Below are 23,489 nucleotides of genomic sequence, written 5' to 3'. Positions count from 1 at the left end.
GGGTGCTGTGTTACTGATGGTGAACTTTATTGTATTCATAAGGTTAGTTATTGGGTTGCCAACCGTCCCGTGCAAACGAAATCTTCCCGCATTCAGAGAAAATATTACGCGTTTCGTATTGAGCTGAAAAGGAACACAGTTTGTCCCGTACTTCAGGTAGAATGGAAGAAGACACAAAGCTGGATTTATTCTGTCGTTACTCGGGCTCCCCTGTCATTCTCTCGCCTGTTGCAACTTCAATCGTGAAACTGATCAATGATCGGCTTTTCTCTCTTGTTTGTTTATCGCGCTAAACAACAGCAGCACGTTTAAGCTTGATCAGCTGTTGTTAGAATTCATTTGATTTTAATTTCTAGTATCAGCTGATGTTTGATGGAGCCACAGCTGGAAAAAAAAGGGCTGGTCTTAACCATGAGATGTCCTTACTGAGTCATCAGAGCTGAACTGGTGATGGAGAAACAGGTTTACCTTTTAGGTGACATGAATGAGTTGAAGGGAAGTTATGAACTGTTTCTGAGAGACAACTAACACCAAGCTCCTTTTTTTTTTTTTTTTTTTTTGTGTGTAGCTGACAGCTGGTAACTGTGCAGGGGCGGATCTAGCACAGCTTTTGCCAGGGGGCCAGGTAGGGCATTAACAGGGAGAGGGGGACACAAAGATATACTTTTCTCTCTTACTCTCGTATAAAATATTTAGCTTTTATTAAATAGTTATCTGAATCTTACAACCAAAGTTTGTATAATAATACACAAGATTGGCTGTAGACCATTGTTAACCCTTTAGAGCCGATCGGAGCGGGAACGCTCTGTTATGCGTAACTATTTTTAAATCCCAGTAGCACTGCAACCACGTAAGCTAGCGCAAAAATTTTTTTTGCATATGAAACCGGAGGAGTTGTACTTACATCTGATGCCATCAGCGTGTCCTAGGTCACGGTTTCCTTCCACATAAAGCTTTGCAAAAACTGCATAAAAAGCGCTTGCAGGAACAAAAACATAATATTCCAGAAACACGCTTTGCCGATCTCATCAGCTGTTCAAAACACTTCCTACGTTGGAATAGACGTCAGCGCGAACTTTTGCATTTCCGCCATTACCTGCCCGAAACCGGAAGTGACGTCATTTTCGCGGAAATGTAGTCTTTTTTTGCGATCAGGGCCTCAGGGCCTATACTGCTCTTTTTAAAAGTTATCTTTGACTTTATGACTTTCTGTGTCGTTTCTGGGATTCTTAGGACTCATATTGCACTGCTGGAAATAGTTTATTTTGATGCATATGCTGCTTTTTTGCAAATTTGCAGTATAATATTTATTTTCGTTTTTCCTGCAGTGTATAAAAATTGGTGTATTTCAAAAATAAAACTATGAAGACACTCAAAATAAATTTCCTGTGGTGGGAAACTATTTTGTGCAACTTTTTTGTATTTACAGTTTTGAGGGATAAGACTCTTAAATTTCTCTAACTACAAATATATGTTAAAAAATCAAAAACGATTTTCAATTTTTTTGTAGTTTATTGCACTTTTTTGCAATTTTTGTAATTACTATGCACTTAATGAATACATATTATTAAAATCTGGGCTATAATGGTTGTATTGATGTATAGCAACTTGAAATGCTCCCAAAAATGGCTCCACAGCATGTAAAAATATAATATAAGCTCTGGCGGACTTGGTTCTATGGTAGGTCTTAAAGGGTTAATCATTCAGAACACTTTGTAAAAGTAACAAAAAGTGAATGCAAAAGTGCATAAATATTTATTTTACGTCTTTGATGTGTGTGGCAGGGCGTGGTCTGCTGTGCCGCTGCAGGGGAGGTGGACCCACCTCAGCGGAATCTGCAATCACGCCTCTCAGGCGTAAAGTCTGTGCTCTCTCGGCTGTTTTTTTTTTTTTTTTTTTTTTTCTTTTCTTTTTTTTTTTTTTTTTTTTTTTTTTGGTATGTGTCGGGCTGTGAGATGAAAAGCTACAGCCGGCTGTGTGGGTACAGCAACTATGTGTGAAAAGTGGTCCATAACGTAGTGCTTCAAAGTGTGTTCATGCAAACATTGTCGGGTCTGCTTATGAACTTCTGCGCACAGCGTCTGCAAATTGGGGCTGTACGAAGTCACCTCATCTTTACACAAAACTGTAAGCTGTCATCTGTGAGGCGCGAGCGGTGTTTGGTTTTACCATAGTTCATGGTGGAGAATGGCTGCTCTGCTGAGTTTTGCTCTCTGTAGCCGTTTGAATGGCAAGCTACACTGATTAGCGGCGGCATAGGCACACTTAAAATTTCTTCAGAAATTTTCGCTTTCTAGTTTCATTTATTCTTTCTAAATATACATTGTCAACACATATTTCTACTTCAATGTTTTTCTTTTGGTTTCCAAACAACATAAATTTGGTTTTATCTAGATTCAATGATAATTTATTTATATCAAACCACTTCTTTAATATTGTTAATTCCTGTGTGATCATTTCCAAAACCTGTGGCAACTCCACACCTGAACACAGTATATTTGTGTCATCTGCAAATATTACAAACTTTAAAATCTCCGATACTCTGCAGATATAATTTAAGTACATAATAAACATTTTTGGACCCAGTACTGAACCTTGAGGTACTCCACAAGCTATATCCATCAAATTAGATTTATATTCATTTATTTGTACATATTGTTGCCTATTCCCTACATAGCTTTTTAACCATTCCAAAACCACTCCCCTAAACCCGTACTTTTCCAGTTTTTTTTAATAGAATTTCATGATTAACAGTATCAAACGCCTTCTTTAGATCTAAGAAAACTCCGAGCGCATACCTCTTATTATCCATACATTCCGTTATCTTTTCCATTAAATCTATCAGTGCCAAAGCTGTTCATCTGTTGTTTCTGAACCCATACTGACTATCTGTCATTAATTCATATTTTTCCACAAAACTGTCAAGTCTTTTTATGAAGAGTTTTTCCAGTATCTTAGAGAACTGGGAGAGTATTGACACTGGTCTATAGTTTGTAAAATGATGTCTTTCACCGGTTTTGTAAATGGGAATAACTTTAGCAACTTTCATTTTTTGTGGAAAAACTCCTTTTTGAAACGACAAGTTGAATATATATTTTAATGGTTTTACGATACCATCAATAACTGTCTTTACCGTTACCATATCAATATCATTCCAGTCTGTACTGGTTTTGTTCTTAAGTCCTCTAACCATGTCATAAATCTCTTTCTCTTCCACTGCTCTTAAAAACATTGAGCTACTATTCCTTTCAATATTTTCACCAGTGTCCCTTTCTATTCCATCAACCTTTATTTCTTCTGCCAGTTTTGGCCCTATGTTTACGAAGAATTCATTAAAGCCATTTACTATCTCTTCCATGTTATTAATACTTCTTGTCCCTTCTATAAAGTACCCAGGGTAATCATTATTCCTTGATTCATTTTTGATTATTCTGTTTAATACATTCCATATATCTCTTGTGTTATCTTTATTGTGTTCTAACCTTTTAATGTAATACTCTCTTTTACAGGATCTCATTATATTAGTTAATTTATTTTTGTAAGTTTTATACTTCAGTTTCTATTCTCTTTTTTATGAATTCTCGATATAGGGTATTCTTTTTTTTGCTGGCATTTTGTAGTCCTTTTGTCATCCATGGTCTTCCTGCATAATTGTGTTTCCTATTGATTTCAATTACTGGGCAGTTTTTATCAAGTAATGTGTTAAATGTTCTTAAAAATCCTTCGTAAGCTTTATTAACTTCTGTTTGTTCATACACAATATTCCAATCTTGCTTTAAAAGTTCATTTCTAAGACAATTTAAGGTCTTCTCTGTTCTTATTCTTTTGTAAATAATCTTATGTCCATCGTTGTTCACTTTATAATGGCATTTATAAGATGCAAAGACTGGTAAATGGTCACTTATATCATTGATTAACAGCCCACTTTTTATCTTTCCTTCTATTATATTTGTAAATATATTATCTAATAGAGTTGCACAATGAGATGTTATTCTGGTCGGTCTTGTTATCAGTGGAAATAAACCGATGCTGTACATGGAATCAATAAATTCTTCTGTACTCTTATTATGATTTGGATTCAATAAGTCAATATTAAAGTCCCCACAAATAAACATTCTTTTCTGATTTATATTTGTAAATAAGTCCTCCATATTATCCTTAAATATCTCAATCTTTGATCCTGGTGTTCTATATATACAACTGACAATTAGGTTTTTCCTTTTTTCTATACTTATTTCCACTGATAAACATTCCATCACTCCATCAATAACAGTTGTCATTCTTCCCATTCTTTTGTACTTTAGGTTTTTATCAATGTAAAGTGCCACCCCACCTCCTTTCTTGTTGATCCTGTCTACATGAAGGAATTCATATCCATTTATTTTAAAGTCTTCTTCTTTTCCAGGAGTTATCCAGGTCTCCGATATGGCTATCACATTGAATGGCTGTTCAAACTGTGTTATGTAGTCTTTGATGGATTGAAAGTTTGCATAGAAGCGTCGACTATTAAAGTGAACCATTGTTATACCCTGTTCTACCTTGAATTCCTTTTTAAGTTGCTCATTTGTATAATAATTGCATTCATTTGTCTTATTGTTAAAGAAATTACAATCAGGATCTATGTTGCTGTCATACATCAATGTCTTATTTTCAATATCTATATGAGCTGTTAGTTGAAAATTGTCAGACATCTGCGTTGGTTGTGCACTTGGACGGTCCCATCATATTTAGCACTGCTTTGCATTTATCAGTTTTATTTTTCTAGTTCAGTCCTCTCTTTGATGACTAGAACCTTAGCCTGCTCTGGTGTTCCATTTAACTTAATGAATATTTTACAGTCTGACGTCCAAGTTGACTGTATTTTCTTCTGTTTTTTAAATATTCTTGCTTGTCTTGCAATGTCTGCATTTTTCTTGATTAGGTGTTCATTTAAATAAACATTTGTACCTTTTAGCTTTCTTCCTTGCTTGAGCAGTTCTTTTTTCTGTTTTCTATTAACAAAACGAATGATAATGGCAGGTATTTGATTTTTTTTCTCGGAAGCGGATGGCATCCCTCAATATTTTTACTGTCCATTTCTATACCTTTGCTTTTAAAGAAGGCCATTACCTGCTCTTCCAAAGAGCGTAGCTCTTGCTCGGGTGGCTCCCCTCTCTCTGATGCTGCTACCCGTGCGTATGTCTGATGCTTGGTTTCCAGTCCTGTCACTATCACATCATTTACTCTTGAATATTGTTCCAGATCTGACACCCGTCCTTCCAGCATAGCAATCTTCTTGTCCTTTTCCTCGCCCTGCCTTCTTAGTTCTTTAATATCATCCATTAAATTGAGTATCAGTTTTTGTTGTTTGGAAATTGTTGTTATTTCTTCAGACATAAAGTTTAGGGATTTCTTTATGTCCTCCAGTTCCTCCTCATTAACGTTGCTCCTCCTAGGCGGCATCTTAACGGCGTTAAGGCCCACTGGTTGCGAAGCACCCTTGAGGGTTGCTGAAACCCGGCCTGTCCTGGCAATTAACCTCACTGGTTAATTGCCTTCAACTCCTGGGTTTGCTTTTTTAGGTGGCATTTTGAAAATGATGAGATTGGTATTTCCTTGTGATGGCCCGTTGAAGTCACTGTTGATTTACTTGTTGGTGCCTTGCTAGAGGATCCTGGGCCTGGTGGCTGCTGGAAGAGCCTGGGCCTGGTGGCTGCTGGAAGAGCCTGGGCCTGGTGGCTGCTGGAAGAGCCTGGGCCTGGTGGCTGCTGGAAGAGCCTGGGCCTGGTGGCTGCTGGAGGATCCTGGGCCTGGTGGCTGCTGGAGGATCCTGGGCCTGGTGGCTGCTGGAGGATCCTGGGCCTGGTGGCTGCTGGAGGATCCTGGGCCTGGTGGCTGCTGGAAGAGCCTGGGCCTGGTGGCTGCTGGAAGAGCCTGGCCTGATTAAAAGTGTCTCTCTTAAGAGTTAAGTAAACAATATTTTTTTTAACTGTATAAATGCAGGATACATAAAAGTGTGGTGGCTGTGGCTGTGGCTCAGGTGGTAGAGCAGATCAGCTACTGATGGGAAGGTTGGTGGTTCGATCTTTGGCTTCCCCAGTCTACATGCCAAATATCCTTGGGCAAGATACTAATCTCAAGTTGCCCTCCGATGCGTTCATCGGAGTGTGAATGTAGTTTAGTTTGCACTTGACTTTAGAAGTGCTTGTATGAATGGGTGAATGAGGCATTATTGTATAGAGTGCTTTGAGTACTCCGGGAGAGTAGAAAAGCACTATATATGAATCAGTCCATTTACCATTTAAAAGTCACTGCCAAAAACTGATTGCGGTGTCTACCTTGTTACACGAATGTTGTTTGTTGCTCAAGATGACTTGGTAAAATTCATAAGGGATAAATTTGACATATTTTTCACATATTATAGACCAACAAGTTATTTATAGCAGTTTAAATACAAGCAATCAGTTTTTGGCAGACACTCACTTTTTGGCACAACACCTGGTCTTCAGGTGGACGCAGCCTCTGAAATTGGACAATAATAACGGTGACATTTAAATGTCTCCCTAATTCTAAGGTCTGAAGGTTGGCAAGTATGTTCTAGGCTTTAGCCCACATCAGTCTAAAATTATATGTAACCATGAATAACATGTTGCCATGTCCACCAGGGGTCCGTTCTTCGTACCTCGCTAAGTAAGTTAGCTGGATTTGATTGTTGACGATTTCGCGTGATCTTGGATCGTTCGGTTCTCCGAAGCTCATCCGGGACTTGCTGTCATAGCAACAGATCCGTAAGCGTAAACCTGCTCGGGAGCAGGCTTACTTTATGTAAACAAGATTAGATCGCGGCCACTCAGGTATGTCCGCTTCATGTATATGAAAGCAACAGCGATATTTTACCACTGTTTTTCCATAAATAAATATTATCAATGTAACTAAAGATAATGCAGTACTTGATCCTTTTATTGATATAGCAAAAATACTGAGCGCGCTCCTTCGACATTTTCGCCGACCAATCAAAGGGTTGCCGATCAATGTTTCTACTATCGATGCGTAGCCCCTGTTAAGCCACCCAGTGATCTCACATTACTTCATCCAGCTATACTAATCGTCAACAACAGGTGTGTTCGGAGAACCGGAATAGCGAGCTCAAAGTTAGCGCGATGATTTGATCTTGGATGTGTCATTTGATCTTGGATGTAGTAAGCGAGGTACGAAGAACGGACCCCAGGAGAGACTGGACAGTATAGATGTGAAACAAATATGCCAGCAGTTTATCTCAGTTAATGAGAGGAGAATGCATGTGTTTTGCTCCTTCACATAGTGGACATTGAGTTGTTGTGTGGGGCACCAGTAGTATTAATGTCTGTTGCTGTAACAGTAGTTCATGTTTAGAAGAAAAAAAATTCCAGCTCACTGATTTGATAGGGCAATAGTGTGGCTAAAATGCTGCATTGTCATGGTCTGGTTGGGCACCTGCAGGTCTCAGACAGCGGCTCCTCCTCCTTTAGGCGGAGTCCGGTTGCCCCTCCCTGGCTGACCACCTGTGAGCAATCGTGCCAGCGGTATATCAGACCTGCGCTCTCAACCATTCATCGCCCGAGTATCTGCTATCCCCATAGATAGCACCCGGAGTGGAGATCTCGTTCCCCTCGCTCCCGTCCTCCTGGACCTGGGCCGCCTGCTGCTTACACAACATGGCCTGCCGGCCCACCGCTCACCTGCCTGCCTCCCCACGCCTCGACCGCTTCCGGGCTTTCCGCTCCACCTGTCCCCTCCATCTGAAACCAATGCCCCCAGTCCCTACCTAGTCCTGTTTCTACCTCCCCGCTGCCCCCGCTGTTCAGCCGTCTCCTAGAGGTGTCTAGGTCACCCTCATTATTCACCGACGAATCCTACGCGCCACTAGTGTGGTGGCGTCGCTTTGTTTTTTACCTTTGTTTACCTGTGGGCGGAAATAAATCATTTGTTCTCTGTCACCTCGCTTCCGGGTTGGTTTCTGCACCTGTGTCCATCCCTGTTCCCTCGTGCCGCTGGGCCATGACATGCATAACTTTGCTTTCAGCGCCGGGTTAAGTAGCTCTTCAGGTAATCACTCCGATGGAGAGCAGGTGTGCCGGTGATGGCCAAGCCTGGTGCTGTGGTCCTGTGTGTGTGTGGAATGTGTGATTCCACCACATTCCACACACACACAGGACCACGGACCATGACAGTCTTGATGTGAGCTTCTACTCAGGGTTTTTTCTTCCAGTTCAGAGCAGAAATATTTTTGTTAAGATACTGGAGGTTGTTTTCCCCCCACAATTTTAATTATAAGCTAGATATATTTCTACTAATGAAATTCGTTTGCTAACAGCAACAGGGATGAGTCAGTGAGTCAGCTGGGCTTGTGAATCATGATTCACGAGTCAGTAAAGTGATTCTCGAGTATTGAACGATTCGTTCATGATTCGCACAGCACTACTGAGGTGTTCTTCAGTGAACTGGATTACACGACAGAAGGAACCGAGGCCCCGCTGCACTTTTTCGGGAAGGTAAATGTGTTTTTAAGCTACTCTGTAACTACCAGTGTTGGTCAAGTTACATGAAAAAAGTAATCAGTAACTAATTACTGATTACTTCCCCCAAAAAGTAATCCCGTTACTTTACTGATTGCTTATTTTCAAAAGTAATTAATTACTTAGTTACTTAGTTACTTTTTAAAAACACGATTTACAACCTGAATAGGTGATAAAGCGATAGATCTCTCAGCCCAACTCTACTTTTTCTACATAATCCATCATACAAAATGTAATCAAATGGAAAAGTCTCTTTTTAAAACTTGTTTTATTAGTTTTAATCTTTTAACTTTATGCATCAAGCAAAAATGTAATTATATGCAACATTCACTGACTGGAAGAAATTTGTTTAATATTTAAACCTATTTTCTGCACATTCCAGCACATAAATTTTTTTTTTTTGTGTGTGTGTTTACACTCAGTCTTTCAAATAGATGCAAGTAAAACACAGCAGAAAATAAAGTCAAAGACTCAGCGGTCCTGTTGCTCTATTTTCACCTGTAAAGCAGGAGCAGGGTAGGCGGAGGTTTACCCTAGTGCAGGTGTGCTGCAGCGGTCAGTGGAAGGATATGGCAGCTCTGTGAATTTCCCATTACATCGTTGCGCACTCGGTGCTTGCTTGGAAGTTTAGGGGTTTTTTTTCGCTGTGAAAAGAAGTTTTCTTCCCACGCACAACGGACACTAATGTTTTTGTCACTTTTTATGGAATCAAACTCAAAGTAAGGTCAGTACTTCCACGCTTTAAACGCTGCACGCTCATACTCTTTCCAGTACTCGATATATTATCCATTGTTGATCTGCACACAGCTGTTGTCACAAACGTCGCACGTGCTTACGCCACTGTCATGAGACATTCTCGCAAAAAAAAAAATCACGGTTTTAGTAACGCAGTAACGCAGCGTTCCTACGGGAAAGTAACGGTAATCTAATTACCGTTTTTGCAATAGTAATCCCTTACTTTACTCGTTACTTGAAAAAAGTAATCAGATTACAGTAACGCGTAACGCGTTACTGTAATCTGATTACTCTGTATATAAGTAACAACATTGAAAACTAAGAAATTGATTTGGACAAATTCGGAAAAAAGTGCAGCAGTATTAAACGGGCCGTATGGCCAAAATGCTTTACAAAATGCAAAATAAAGCACAATAACTGTAGGAACTGTGTAAACAGTATTTAACTCTACGTTGCTGTGGGTGTAGTCAGTGCGACTGTGAACACCGTGGCTATGTGAAAAAGATCATTTTTGCCAGTGGCCACCCCGCTGGACACGCCACTGCGAGTGGGTAAGTGCAGGCTAAGAAGATCTGAAATGTAACCTGGAGCCAAACCATGTAGAGCTTTAAAAACAAATAGTAAAACCTTAAAATCAATTCTATATTTAATTGGCAGCCAATGTAGAGATGCCAGTATCGGAGTAATACTCTCTCTCTTTCTGGTACCTGTCAGGAGGCTTGCGGCTGCATTTTGAACAAGTTGCAGGCAGGTCAGACTTGAGTGAGAGATGCCTAAATAGAAAGAGTTACAATAGTCAAGACGTTATGATATGAAAGCATGAAAGCATGGATAACAGTTTCCAGGTCTTTAGATGACAGGATATTTTTGAGTTTAGAAATGCTCCTTAGTTGGGAAAAACTGAATTTATTTGCTTGTCCAGCTTGAGAGTGGAATCAAAAATGAAACCAAGATTTTTTGCATGGGATGTACATTAGCTGATAGTGGGTCCAAACTGTTTCTAATGAGACTAATAGAGTCCTGCTTACCGAAGATTATAATGTCATTTTTTCATGATTTGGAGTGTCTTGGCGACATACATTGCTGGATGTCTCTGATCTTTCTCAAACTGAGAATTTCTGCAGTGTACTATCAGCACCTGGTTTTAGAGAAAGGTAGAACTGTGTATCAAGTGCATAAGAGTGGTAGGAGATCTGGTGTTTGTGAAAAATGGAGCCTAATGGGAGCATGTATAAGGAGATTAAGACAGGGCCCAGAACAGAGCCCTGAGGTGTTCCACAAGTGAGTGTAGCTGGGGAAGAGTATTTGTTACCCAGCATCCCAGAGTATGTTCTGCTCTCCAGGTGAGAGGCAAACCATTTTAGAGCAGATCCTTGAATGCCGACACGTCTTTAGATGATTTAATAGGATTGTGTGGTCGACAATCTCAAATGCTGCGCTCAAGTCTAAAAGAATTAAAACTGTACTTTTTCCAGAGTCAGCAGCTAAAAGCACATCATTGGACACCTTCAGTAGAGCAGACTCTGTGCTGTGGAAGGCTCTGAAACCAGACTGATATTTATCCAGAGTATTATGCATGTCTAAGAATGAGGATAATTGGTGGAGGACAATTTTCTCAAGAACCTTAGACAAGAATGGCAGCTTAGAAATGGGTCTAAAATTGCCAAGAACTGATGGATCCAAACCAGGTTTTTTTAGACGTGGCTGAACAACAGCTTATTAAAACAAGTCAGGAACAGTTCCATTTGAGATAATGCCATTTACAAAAGGAGCAATTGAGTCCATTATGTTGGTACAAGCACAATTGAAACATGCAAGAAGCTCATCAGGATTATTGCAATGAGGAGAACTTTCATCAAAGGTGGCTAAAGGAAATGCAGTGAAGGCAGCTGAGAATTGGGGAGCAGTTTCAGGTGTTATAGGGCATATAAGAGAGGTGGCCTGGGTTTGTTTGGAGGGTGAGTGAGGGGTGGAAATATTAAATAGAAAGAAATTATGATCAGATGGACACACATCAATCACTGCAACGCAGATCACTGAGAACCCAGATGACAAGATGAGGTCAAGAGTGTGGTCCTGCGTGTGTGAAGGGCCGTTGACAGACTGGGTCAGGTTAAATGAGTCCAAGATTTGTACAAATTCCCTAACCAAAGGTTTAGAGGGGCAACACATACGGATATTGAAGTTGCCAAGGATTAGAAGCCTATCAGTGGTTGGCAATGGCACAGATAGAAAATCAGAGAATTCCTTGATGAAGTCGTTGTTAAGGTAAGGAGGCCTATAAACTAGAGCACAGAGTACAGGAGAGGACAGATCCAGCATAAACAGTTGCAGTTCAAAACTAGTGTATTTGCATAAAGAAAGGTAGCATCTTGTTCAGCGTGTGCCTAAAACTGATGAGACTGCAGTTTACACATGATTGGCTGCAGCCTGAATAAAGCAGCCATGCCTGTGGAAGCAAAACATTCTGCAATTTTGCCAGAGATATGCGTGTGTCAATATTAATTTTGGGCTATATCCATCAAAAGTTGGGACATGCAGGTGGAGTGCACATGCTGTCAAAACTAATACAAAAATACTGGATAGTGAATGTAAATTCGGCTGCCAGCAAAATCATCTCTTGTTGTACCATGTGTAGATGCAACAGAGGAAAGTTTGTTGAACAAAAGATCTGCAGAAAGAGTGTATTGATAGCCATGGCTCCATTCTCAAATGTTGGAGTGGACTATAAGTGTTAAAAGAGGACGAGGTCTCCTTAGAAGGTATGGAGTTTTTTACTTGTTTGACCAGTCGAGCAGTATATCTGGAAATTGCATTTATACCCTTAATACAGAATCCTGAGTAAATGCTGTTCCAAGGTTTATCTGTGGATGAGGCCCAGTTTTGACCATCAGATCTGATAATACTACAAATTTTGTTGGTGCAATTCAAGAGTTGAAAGAGAGGTTGACTGAGCTGAACCATGCCAAAATTCTAAATGCTTTTGTTCAGGATGGCATCAAATGGAACTTTAATGCGCCTCTGCCTTTGTGTCGTTGCCCTTATGATTAGTATTTGATCCAAGTGATCTTCGTGTCAGGAAAAGGAAACTGGTACAGTACCTGTCAGAGTTGTTCTGTTAGAGATGGCTTTCTGAGTACCTACTTCTGATGCAAGAAAGACAAAAATGGATGAGGACTAAAGGATGTCTTATACCTGGAGATAATATCTTGATTGCAGACACTCCAAGAGGATCATGGATGATGGCGAAGGTCTTAAGTGTTGCGAAAGGTTTGGTGTGTTCTGTGAGACTACAAACAAAGTGTTTTGGAAAGGCCAGCGGCAAAACTTCTAACTTAAAAACATGATCCAAAACTTAAAATAAATAAATAAATAATAATAACAAAGGTCAATCACGTGGACCAATATGGCAAAGCCATAACATTCCACTTGGTAAAATAAATCTAATGGGCATCCTTCTTGGCCTTCAGACAATAATTCTGAATCCTCAATTTAAAAAAACTAGGATGCGAGCTTGTTTCCGGCTCGTAACCAGCGCGCTCTGCCATCAAAGGATGAGCTTTGATCAATGTAGTCATGTGACTGATGCAAGCCAGGTCCTTTTATTTAGCATATTTGTGATTAATAGTTAAATGTTTTTGTTCCAAACCTTTAAAAAGAAATTGCATCCAAAAAAGGGAACTTGGGGCACCCATCAGGAAAGGGGCAGGTGCTCAAGCCCTCCTCCCTAAAAACATGACGACAGAAGAGCTGAGATGATGATAATAATAATGGATTGCATTTATATAGCGCTTTTCTAGGCACCCAAAGTGCTTTACAATTCCACTATTCATTCATTCTCACACAATGGTGGAGGCAGCTACAGTTGTAACCACAGCTGCCCTGGGACAGACTGGCAGAAGCGAGGCTGCCATATCGCGCCATCACCAGTAGGCAGTAGGTGAAGTGTCTTGCCCAAGGACACAACAACCAGGACAGAGAGTAGGGGGATCGAACCGGCAACCTTTCAGTTACAGATGAGCTTCCCAACCCCCTGCACCAGAAGACTGAGATTTATTTATTTATCAGAAGAAGAGATTTATTCTAAAAACTGTTAAAGCTAGAAGCTACATCATGTCGGGTTTTATTTTCCGTTAATTCAAAAAGAAATATTTAAAGATATTAATCAAAACAAAAGAAAGGAAATGTTTAGCTGCTGATTTCATTCATCAGGGTTTCTCAGCACAGGAAGAAGAAACTTTTTGTCTTGTCACCAGGTCATGTCAGGGACAGATGCATGATGTTTGATTCAGAAATTTTCCTCACACTGAACCTGCTGCTTGTTTTTCTCCTGTTCTTCATATTTCAACCAGAAGAACGGGAAAAACTAATTGGTAACATAATTGCTGAGAAATAGGTTTCCTGTAACATAATGGGTTTTTTTTTTTTTTTTTTACTATTTCATTAATCTGAGTAGGAATCATCATCCCTGAAGTCAATTGACAAGAGTTGGTGCTGAAAATAGAGCCATCATTCTAGTCTTCACAGAAACCCCTGTGGCCCTGTATTGGATAAAACGAGGAACGTGGATGGATCTTTAGGCAGCTTCTTATTAGCAATCTGTTGCCATAAACACGTTCCCATTGCTTTAGCTGAACCTACAAAAAGTGTCAAAGAAAACACAGACAGAAAATATTTTTTGTTCACCAAGAAGTTGATTACCAATGAGCTACTAGTCAAAAACATATCCAAACAAGCTGTTCAGTGTGTTATTAAAAAATTAAGACAACTAGAGAAAAAAAGACCCCCCCCCCCAAAAAAAAATCAGCCATCAATTTAAATTTTGTTTGGTACTTTGAGACACTAAAATTTCTTTTTTTATTATTAATATTACCAGGTTATTACCAGGAGAAGCTCACAAAACTTTCTGCTACACCTCAGTTTCTCCTTAAAATAAATAAAAGCTTTCATTTCATGGTACATCAGAAAAACAGACAAAAAAAAGAAAGGCATTGCACATGATGTAGAACCTTACATAAGTTATATTATTTAGCTTTTCTGCAAAAAAAGTTAGATAAGAGGCTATCGAGAGATCAGGGAGAGAAACATGTCAGTGTAAAACTACATGGTTCTTTACTTTCATATAACACTTTAAACACTCTACCTTTGGTAAACTGGACTGACTTAAACGATTATGAAAACTTGTTACCTAAAAAAAAAAAACCCTCACTTAAAGAGGATTGTTACACATACTTCGTTTGCTTGAGAGGGAAAGAGTCACACAGAGTTCATATTTTAGACCAAGATGAAAACAACAAGTCTGTTTTGAAGCATTTCATATACTTTCCTATACAACCTTTATGAACCCTAAACCATGCCAAATGTCATTCAGTTATAGTTGATCAATGGATCCTGAATTATCAGGCACATTAATGATTCTCTATGAGCCACAGAACATCATCTACACTCAGATCATCACATACACTGTTTGTGTTGTCATGTCAGGGCGTGAGACCTGAAATCTGAATGACTGACATCTAAAGTCATCTGAGGACTAATAGCTGATCAGCATCTTTCAGGATTGGTATAAACCCTCATTTAATTTTATTTATACAAAAAATAAGTGAAATAACACAAACAACAACTGTAATAATTGTATTAACAACAATAAGAACAAAAGTGTCACGGTTCTGGGTCCATTGGACCCAGCAATTGAGTTTATTATGTTTTGGTTTACTTTTGCATCATGGATTATTCATTATGTTTCTCTGGTACTTTGTGTTTCAGTTATCTTGGTGTTTTGGATTGTTTTCTCATTCTCTTGTTGTGATGATGATGTTTATTAGAGTTTCATGTTTCTGTTTATCCATGTTTTAGGAATTGTGGTTTCATATATTATTTTCTGTCCGTGTCTTTTAGTAGTGTTTCATGTTTCCTGTTTTATTGTGAAAGTCTTTGTCTTAGGTTAGCGTGTGCAGCTTTGTTCCCCCTGTCTCGTTAGCCCTGATCTCTCCCAACTGTGTCTCCCTCCTGTTGCCCATTCCCTCATTACTACCCTGTGTATATAAGCCCTGTGTTTTCCCATGCTCGGTGTCGTGTCGTACCATCAGATTGTGCCTGTGTGTTTCTGTTCTCCGTATTCAGTGTTCACGTCATGTTTTATTTTCGTACCAACAATAAAGCTGAGGTTTTTGAGTTTCAAGTTAGTGTCTGAGTCCTGCGTTTGGATCCTCTCCGCCTGCCTGCACACAGAGCCCTGACAGAACGACGCGACCAGTAATGGATCCAGCGGACTCACGCTTCGCCTCTGAGGGAGAGAATCTCGAGCTCCTTTGGGATTACTGTTGGAGGGTAGTCCACGCCGCGAGCCCTTAAAAGAGGCAGCTGGAGGTAGTATTTTTTGATAATTTTTTGTCGTCCACTGCCTCCACTGTCAGTTTTCTAAATATAAATGGACTTAAATAATAACAGCTTTAAGAGTGAGGCTAAGTTTTGAACCGTTTGGCATGGGTGGCCCAGGGAAAGAGGATTCAGTAGTTCTCCTGGAGGCCCTCGCCACTTGGTACTCTCAACGACAGCAGCATTTTTTGCCAAGGTTTATCGCCAAATCGTTTGATCCGTCCTTGAAGAAGAAATGCAACCCTCGCCGTCATCACCCAACCACACTTCCATTCTCTCCTGTAGTACGGGCTGGTGCAGTTTTCATTTCCACACCTTCAGCTCAGTTAGCTGGTCAGCAGCCCCCCCTCAGCTCAGTCTCCAGTGTCCCCTGGTCAGCAGCCCCCCCTCAGCTCAGTCTCCAGTGTCCCCTGGTCAGCAGCCCCCCCTCAGCTCAGTCTCCAGTGTCCCCTGGTCAGCAGCCCCCCCTCAGCTCAGTCTCCAGCGTCCCCTGCTCAGTAGCCACCCGTAGCCCTGTCACCTACTCCACCACCGCTTTCATCTCAAATTCAGTCACCTGTAGCTCAGTCTTCACTCCCGCTACCCATAGCTCAGGCTCTACCACAATCAGACTTTCTCCAAACCTTGTTACAGTCCATAGCCCAGTCAGTAGCGCAGTTAGTGGAGGAATCATCAGTGTTGTCATCTGCTCAGTCAGCCACTCATCTTCACCCTCAGCCAGGGGTCCCAATTGCCTCTGGTCCTGCATCTGGCCCGAGGAGCCCGTCCAGCTGCAAGCCAGCAGTCTTAAATAAGTCTTAAATAATCAGGCCCCATTTTATCTTAATGACCTTGTAGTACCATATCACCCTATTAGAGCACGTCGCTCTCGCTCTGCAGGCCTACTTGTTGTTCCTAGAGTATTTAAAAGTAGAATGGGAGGGAGAGCCTTCAGTTTTCAGGCCCCTCTTCTGTGGAACCAGCTTCCAGTTTGGATTCGGGAGACAGACACTATCTCTACTTTTAAGATTAGGCTTAAAACTTTCCTTTTTGCTAAAGCATATAGTTAGGGCTGGACCAGGTGACCCTGAATCCTCCCTTAGTTATGCTGCAATAGATGTAGGCTGCCGGGGGGTTTCCCATGATGCATTGAGTTTTTCCTTTCCAGTCACCTTTCTCACTCACTATGTATTAATAGACCTCTCTGCATTGAATCATATCTGTTATTAACCTCTGTCTCTCTTCCACTGCATGTCTTTATCCTGTCTTGCTTCTCTCACCCCAACCGGTCGCAGCAGATGGCCGCCCCTCCCTGAGCCTGGTTCTGCCGGAGGTTTCTTCCTGTTAAAAGGGAGTTTTTCCTTCCCACTGTCGCCAAAGTGCTTGCTCATAGGGGGTCATATGATTGTTGGGTTTTTCTCTGTGTCTATGAAGCGCCTTGAGGCGACTTTTGTTGTGATTTGGCGCTATATAAATAAAATTGAATTGAATCCACGCCTGGTCCGGCCTCCGTGCCTTCATCCACGCCTGGTCCGGCCTCCGTGCCTTCATCCACGCCTGGTCCGGCCTCCGTGCCTTCATCCACGCCTGGTCCGGCCTCCGTGCCTTCATCCACGCCTGGTCCGGCCTCCGTGCCTTCATCCGTCCGGCAGTTGCCACACTGCCGTCAGAGCCATCTCGACCTGTTCCGCTTCGCCTCTGCCGGCCGTTTTCCAGGCCTCTAAGTTGGCATCATGGCCTTCGGGGACTGCCTCCGGAAAGAGTTCGTCACCGCCACTGCCTTCCATGTGGTTGGCCTCCTAATTGGGTTTGCCTGCGTCGCTGCCGTTGCCGTGTGCACGGCCAGCCTCCAGAACTGTCTTCGTCCTTGTGTTGTCGACCCCCGGGTCGACCCCCTGAACTTTTCATGGACTCTTGGTGAGCTCTAGTTTCATTTTTGATGTGTTTTCCTGCACTTTTTTACTCTTATGCACCTTTTTTGTTTGGTTTCTTTTGTTTGGTTTACCATCAGATTGTGCCTGTGTGCTTCTATTCTCCGTATTCAGTGTTCACGTCATGTTTTGTTTTCATACCAGCAATAAAGTTGAGGTTTTTGAGTTTCAAGTTAGTGTCTGAGTCCTGCGTTTGGATCCTCCTTGCCGCCGGCCCGCACACAGAGCCCTGACAAAAAGAAGCTTCTAGAACACTCAGTCAAACATAAACCTCCAACAGATCCAGCCATTTGGTTCCTCCTGGCTGACCTGCAGGTAAGAAACAGATGTGGGGTATAAGCTGTCAGGTAGATGAGTGAAATAAGTAAGTAAAAATTATTAATGTAGCACTTTTAAAGACAAGAATCTATTACAAAGTGATTTAACATTGATATTAAAAACAGTGCACAGAAACACAATGCACAAGATTACCAAAATGTTTGTTAGCTCATCAGAAATGTTCTGTAATTTTTTATTTTTTGTCTGGGAGTGTCATCTACTGGTTGTAACTTAATCTCGGCTCCATCCAGAAAAGCCCAATGCCTAGGTGGAGTTACCAAGCTGGATATTACACTACCAGGATCACAACAAAGATTCTGGTAAGGAAAGGTGTGACCACAGCAGAGAGCAACCAGCGTGTTGCTGTGGACTTAAATAAGGCATGTGTGAAAATTGTACTCTCCAAATTCCACCAATATTAAGTGTCCTACCAGAGGGGTGAGGACACTGGACCATGTAAATACATCAAGCAGTCCTACAGACTGACACTCCTCCATGACCTAGGACAATCTGACAAAACAAGCCCCTGCAAGCATCCTGGTCATGGTTACAGACCTAGAGCACTCACAGGAAGCGCTACATGGAGATGGTCTTCGTGGACTACAGCTCAGCATTTAACACCATAATCCCAGACATTTTTACCATGAAGCTGGACCACCTTCAACCTGATCCTTGATTAAATATTTCCTCATCAACTGGCCCCAAACACTCCAATAGTTGGGCACCCATATCTCTGCCAATCTCATCTGGGCCCACAACACCAACGTGCTGGAAAAGAAGGCCCAGTAGCAGCTGCAGTTCCTCCGTGTCCTGAGAAAGAATAAACCAGACCAGATGCTGCAGCTGGTCTTCTACTATGCCTCAGTGGAGAGCATGCTCTTCTACTGCTTTGGTATTTGGGATGCAGGGGCTACAACTGAGAACAGAAAGGCTGCGCAGAGGGCAATTAACCACACCCAAAAAGCATTGGCTGCCTTCTGCCTCCCATGGAGGCCATCGTCTCTTACTCCTGTCTCATGGAAAAGAAGGCCATCACCAATGACCCCTTGCACCCCGCCTAGCACCCGTTTGACCCATGCTCTCTGGTCGGTGCATAAGTTGAGTCACTTTCCACACCTCCAGAGTCCAAAACGCCTTCTTTCCATTCGGACTCTCAACAAGTACTGTCCCTGCTGGTGACTTCTTGTAACAATTGGATGAACCTAGAATCTTAGCTCACGATGACGTCTTCATTTTCATCTGGCCAATCACATGCAAAGATTAGGATCACAACATTGTGTGAAAGAAAGGAGGGCAGAGACTGTGAAGACAGCGACTGTGGTGATACAGGCCAGGTACACAGAGCGACACAGAGAGAAGGATGTGGAATTAAGTGCAGATGTATTGGGAAAAGTGATAAAAATATCAGAAAAGAAACTGGCTGCATTTAAATGATACTGTGGACAGCAAAGCTGAGCGCTGAATTTTTAAAATTGTAATAGGTTAAAACAAATTCAAAAAATACTCCTAAGCGTTGCTCATATCTACCTGTAGCTGGAGGAGAGGTGTTATTCATTGGCCCTGGAAGAGTGTCCTGTTTTGAGTCAGGTATCTGTGCTGCACCATCCACTGTGTTGAATAAACCACAGCCTGCTGCAAGTCATATCAAAAGAACAACATTTATTCCAAAACAAATGACCCCTGACAAACAAACGTTTTGATGAGGAGCTGGCTGACATCACTGGCAGTGACTTTCAGACATTTTTTCCATCGTAGAGAAAAACAGATTTCAGATTGTCTTTGTCCAGGCTTTAAACCCCATGTGTGTTCTTCTGAGCAGCAGTAAATGCACAAAAATAAGGCTTTCATGAAAACACTAATTCAAACACTTCTTACCAACACAGATCATTCACAGCTGGGCTAAAATAGAAGGCTCCCAGTGATACTGAATGAAGAGCCATTAAAGAGCAATAAGGCAGCAGAGCTAAAAGAGCCAAAGATCTCACAAACACTGAACACTTCTCACTCACTTGGAGAACCAACTTTCAGGTTGATGATGTTGATGACCTTTATAGGTTTTCCAGCTCTCTTGATGACACGGCACTCGTATGTTCCAGCATCATCTTGTCTCACATTCTTCAGAATCAAAGACACGTCTCCATCAGCTATCTGTCTGTCCTTCAGATCCACCTGGTTCTCAAAAGATGGATGCTGGTAATCTGGAACAAGTCGTCCATGCTGATATAAAAGGACAAGTTCTTCATCTTCCAGGTCAGTTCTGCTCCATTCTACAACTATGACGATGTGGGCTTGAGCTTGACATGTCAGAGTGACGTCCTGTCCAGACTCAGCTGTGATGATTTTGTGATCTGAAAAAGAGGAAACAACACAGCGCAGCGAGGTTAAAGGTCAAAGTAACACTGTTCACTTCTACAGCAGTCAGAGTGATGATCAGACAGCACTAAACTGTACTTACACACAGAGAATTTTCAATAATATCACTTATCACAAAATTAATGTGTGCAGGCTCATGTTGCCTGCACACACACAGACAAACGGAATGAATATGAAATAATCCTACTCAATTTCTTTGTCTTTATCTATCATTGAAATGGTATTTATCTCCTGACAGGTAAAACTCACCTGCAGAGGTAAACATGCAGAGGCTGAATAACAACAAAGCTGAGCAGAGTGATGCAGTCACAGCAGACATTTCCTCTAGCACAGATGGTCTTAGTTTGTTCTAAATGTCTGTATTTTCAGTGAATAACAGAACGTGAGTTTACGTGGGAGAAACGTTTCGTCACTCATCCAAGTGACTTCTTCAGTCTCAGCTGACTGCAGGTTTCCCCAAATCTTATAAACAGTACATTTGCATAATGACTGAAACCAGCCCACTGAATCAACAATGGGCTGGGAGGTCAGTTCCTTGATCATAATTATGCAAAGCTTTCATGACCATTGATCAACAACCACTAACCAAAGACCACCATCATTTCCATCAGTAATGGGGAACATCTAAAAGCTGACGTGTACCGTAAACCTACGCATACGGATCAGTATCTAAGGTTTGACTCTCATCATCCACTGGAGCACAAACTGGATGTCATCAGGATCAGGACGCTACAATACAGAGCGAAAACCATCCCCACTGACACAGCGGCCAGGGATGCAGAAGAACAGCACATCAAGAAGGCCCTGAGCCTTCTTGATGTGCTGTTGGCTATCCGATTGGCCTCCCTGCTGCTGCGGAGCCTGGGACGCTCTGCTTGCCTCCACCCCGGGGGGAAGGGTAACAACTCTTGGGTCTGGGTTCTGTTTCCCCCTACTGTGGGCGAGGGTACCTGGACCCGGGGTGTAGAGTATGTTTGGGGAGTGTGATTGTGTTTACATGTCCATTTATGTCAGTCCTTACGTTGGGTGAGTGCTGAGTGTTTATATATGTGTGCATGAGGGTGGGAACGCATGTTTGTGTCTATGTGTGCCTGTTTGTCTGTGTCTATATGTCAGGTTAGACTCCACCTCTCTGGGAACTCCCAGGCCTATCTCCCCTCACCACACTCCCTGCCGGTGACTGATGCTCTCAGGGGTCGGTGCATTGGTGGTTCTTGGTGTCCGGGGCTGGGCACTCAGGTATGTACCGGCTCACTCCCGGTGGCTACCTGGCGGGGCCTGGCGCCTGTTGCTCGGTCAGGCCTCCTCCGGGGTGCGGGGGGCCCTCGGGCCTCGTCTGGGGATCCTCGGCCCTTCCCATGAGGGTGGCACGGATGCCCCTCCGGTGGGCCTCCTTGGGCTCTCGTGTTCCAGGGCCTCTGGATGTCTGGGGCCTGGATCTCCTCCATGCCTGCTTCATGCCCTGGGGGACGGGGCTATGGCTCGCTACATCCTCTTGCAGACCATTACATGTGGAAACCATTTGAATACAAGCGCGCTGATCCACACAGGTATGCACACGGATGTTCACTGCTCGTAGACTTAAATTACACCTTTCTTGGCTGCTACTTCAAAGCACACATTGTGCGCTGTCTGTCCTGCGTGCTGCACAACAACACTGAATATTTAGTATTTACTGCTGTTTACACTTAGCTAGATTAATGCGATGGTGTTGTGTTTAGTATGTTGCTTTGGTTTTTTTTGCTTGTTTTCTATTCTTTCTCTTTCAACAGGTGATCCAGGAGATTTTATTTTATTTTTTTTCCCCCCTTTCTCACTGTCCCTCTCCCCTTCTGTTTTTCTTTTCCTTCCTCTTTCTTTCTCCCTTTCCTATCCCTCACTCATGTCTGTCCCATCTGTAACAACTGAAAATAAAATAAAATAAATAATTAAAAACAAAGGCCGATCAAATGGACCAATACGGCAATGCCATGATGATCCATTTGGCAAAGTAAATCCATTGGGTATCCTTGTTGGTCTTCAGACAACAATTCTGATGGCTAAAGAACCAAATGGGACAGGGGAAAAAAATAATAATAATAATTTTCCCTTTCCAGTTCACAATCAATCCCACCCCTAGGTCAAAAAATATGTATAGGACAATTGGCGTAATCTAATATTTTGTATGAACCTGTCCAGCTGTCCATTTAGTTGAATGTAGGATTAACTCATAAGTCTTGCTAAAGTACCTTGTATTCTGATTCATCGCAGCAGCAACAGCAGCAGTTTGGTTGGATGATGTTAGCAACTGCAGAAAGTGTCTTGCTGACCGAATAATTTCATCCTGCATAATCTGCATTATTTATTTGCAGTGTTCGTCTATCTATCAATATCTGCGGAGTATTTTTTTTTTTAACGAGTATCCTATTTTCTAAAGCACAGCATGTAAATGGTAGCTCAGTTAGCAGGATGCTAGCATGTAGCGCTTAGTGAGACACGCCTCAGACGAGTTGAGCAAAGACCCCGTCTGTGTACTTTATACGTGAGCAACGGATTTAAATAAAATTAAGGTTTCAAAAGACAAACTTGAAGATGAAAAACAATATACTCACCGGAGAGCTGCCAGGGTTTGCCGCTGCCATTTTGGCGCTCCTAAATTCAAAACTGCCTCTGCAGACAGGCATGGGAGGCGTGGAAATTGTCATTGAGTTAGTCAAACGTTTTCCTTAGTTCGAGTAGATGATAAAATAAAATAAAAATAACTGGGATTTTAAATAGGACTAGGCGTTCTGTAATGATCTCTATTTAGGAGAAAAACTTAATCACTCACCTTTAAACAGGTGTCTTTTAGGAGACACATTGCTGGCTAACGGTGTCATGTGATCAAACAGCGTAATTTAATTGGCTGAGAGCCACTCGACTCGATCTGGTGCTGATTGCTCTGGCTTGGGTCATTAAAGTTCATCACTTTTGCAGGTGAATTTTTTGCAGGTGAATTTTTTGCAGGTGAATTTTTTGCAGGTGAATTTGGAGGATAAAAATTCAGTGTCATAAATTCAATGTCTAAAAATACTTGAATTCTGATGATACTATATTTCTTCCATACATTTGCAGTTTGGACGCACAGGTGTGAACATCTCCTGCAGCAGGGGGAGGACTATCCTCCGCCCGTAATGCTGTAAATAATGGTCGACAAAGTTATGTGACATTAGTGATGTTTGTACTAACTTGGTTTAAAAGTCTTTACTTTAAAATATATGCT

The 23,489-nt window shown here is 41.8% G+C and overlaps 1 protein-coding gene across 1 annotated transcript in view; it reads left to right on the top strand.

Moving 5' to 3' along the window:
* LOC113015028 (neural cell adhesion molecule 2-like) overlaps positions 1 to 23,489 on the top strand; it is a 339,210-nt gene that overhangs the window by 93,749 nt on the left and 221,972 nt on the right. The window contains exon 6 of the mRNA XM_026156929.1: positions 11,538 to 11,566. Coding sequence (XP_026012714.1) covers positions 11,538 to 11,566 — 29 coding nt within the window. The remainder of the gene's footprint in view (positions 1 to 11,537; positions 11,567 to 23,489) is intronic.

The sequence above is a fragment of the Astatotilapia calliptera genome, chromosome 3 (assembly GCF_900246225.1).
Source record: "Astatotilapia calliptera chromosome 3, fAstCal1.2, whole genome shotgun sequence".
Classification (NCBI taxonomy): domain Eukaryota; kingdom Metazoa; phylum Chordata; class Actinopteri; order Cichliformes; family Cichlidae; genus Astatotilapia; species Astatotilapia calliptera.
This window is presented reverse-complemented; position numbering and strand designations above follow the sequence as displayed.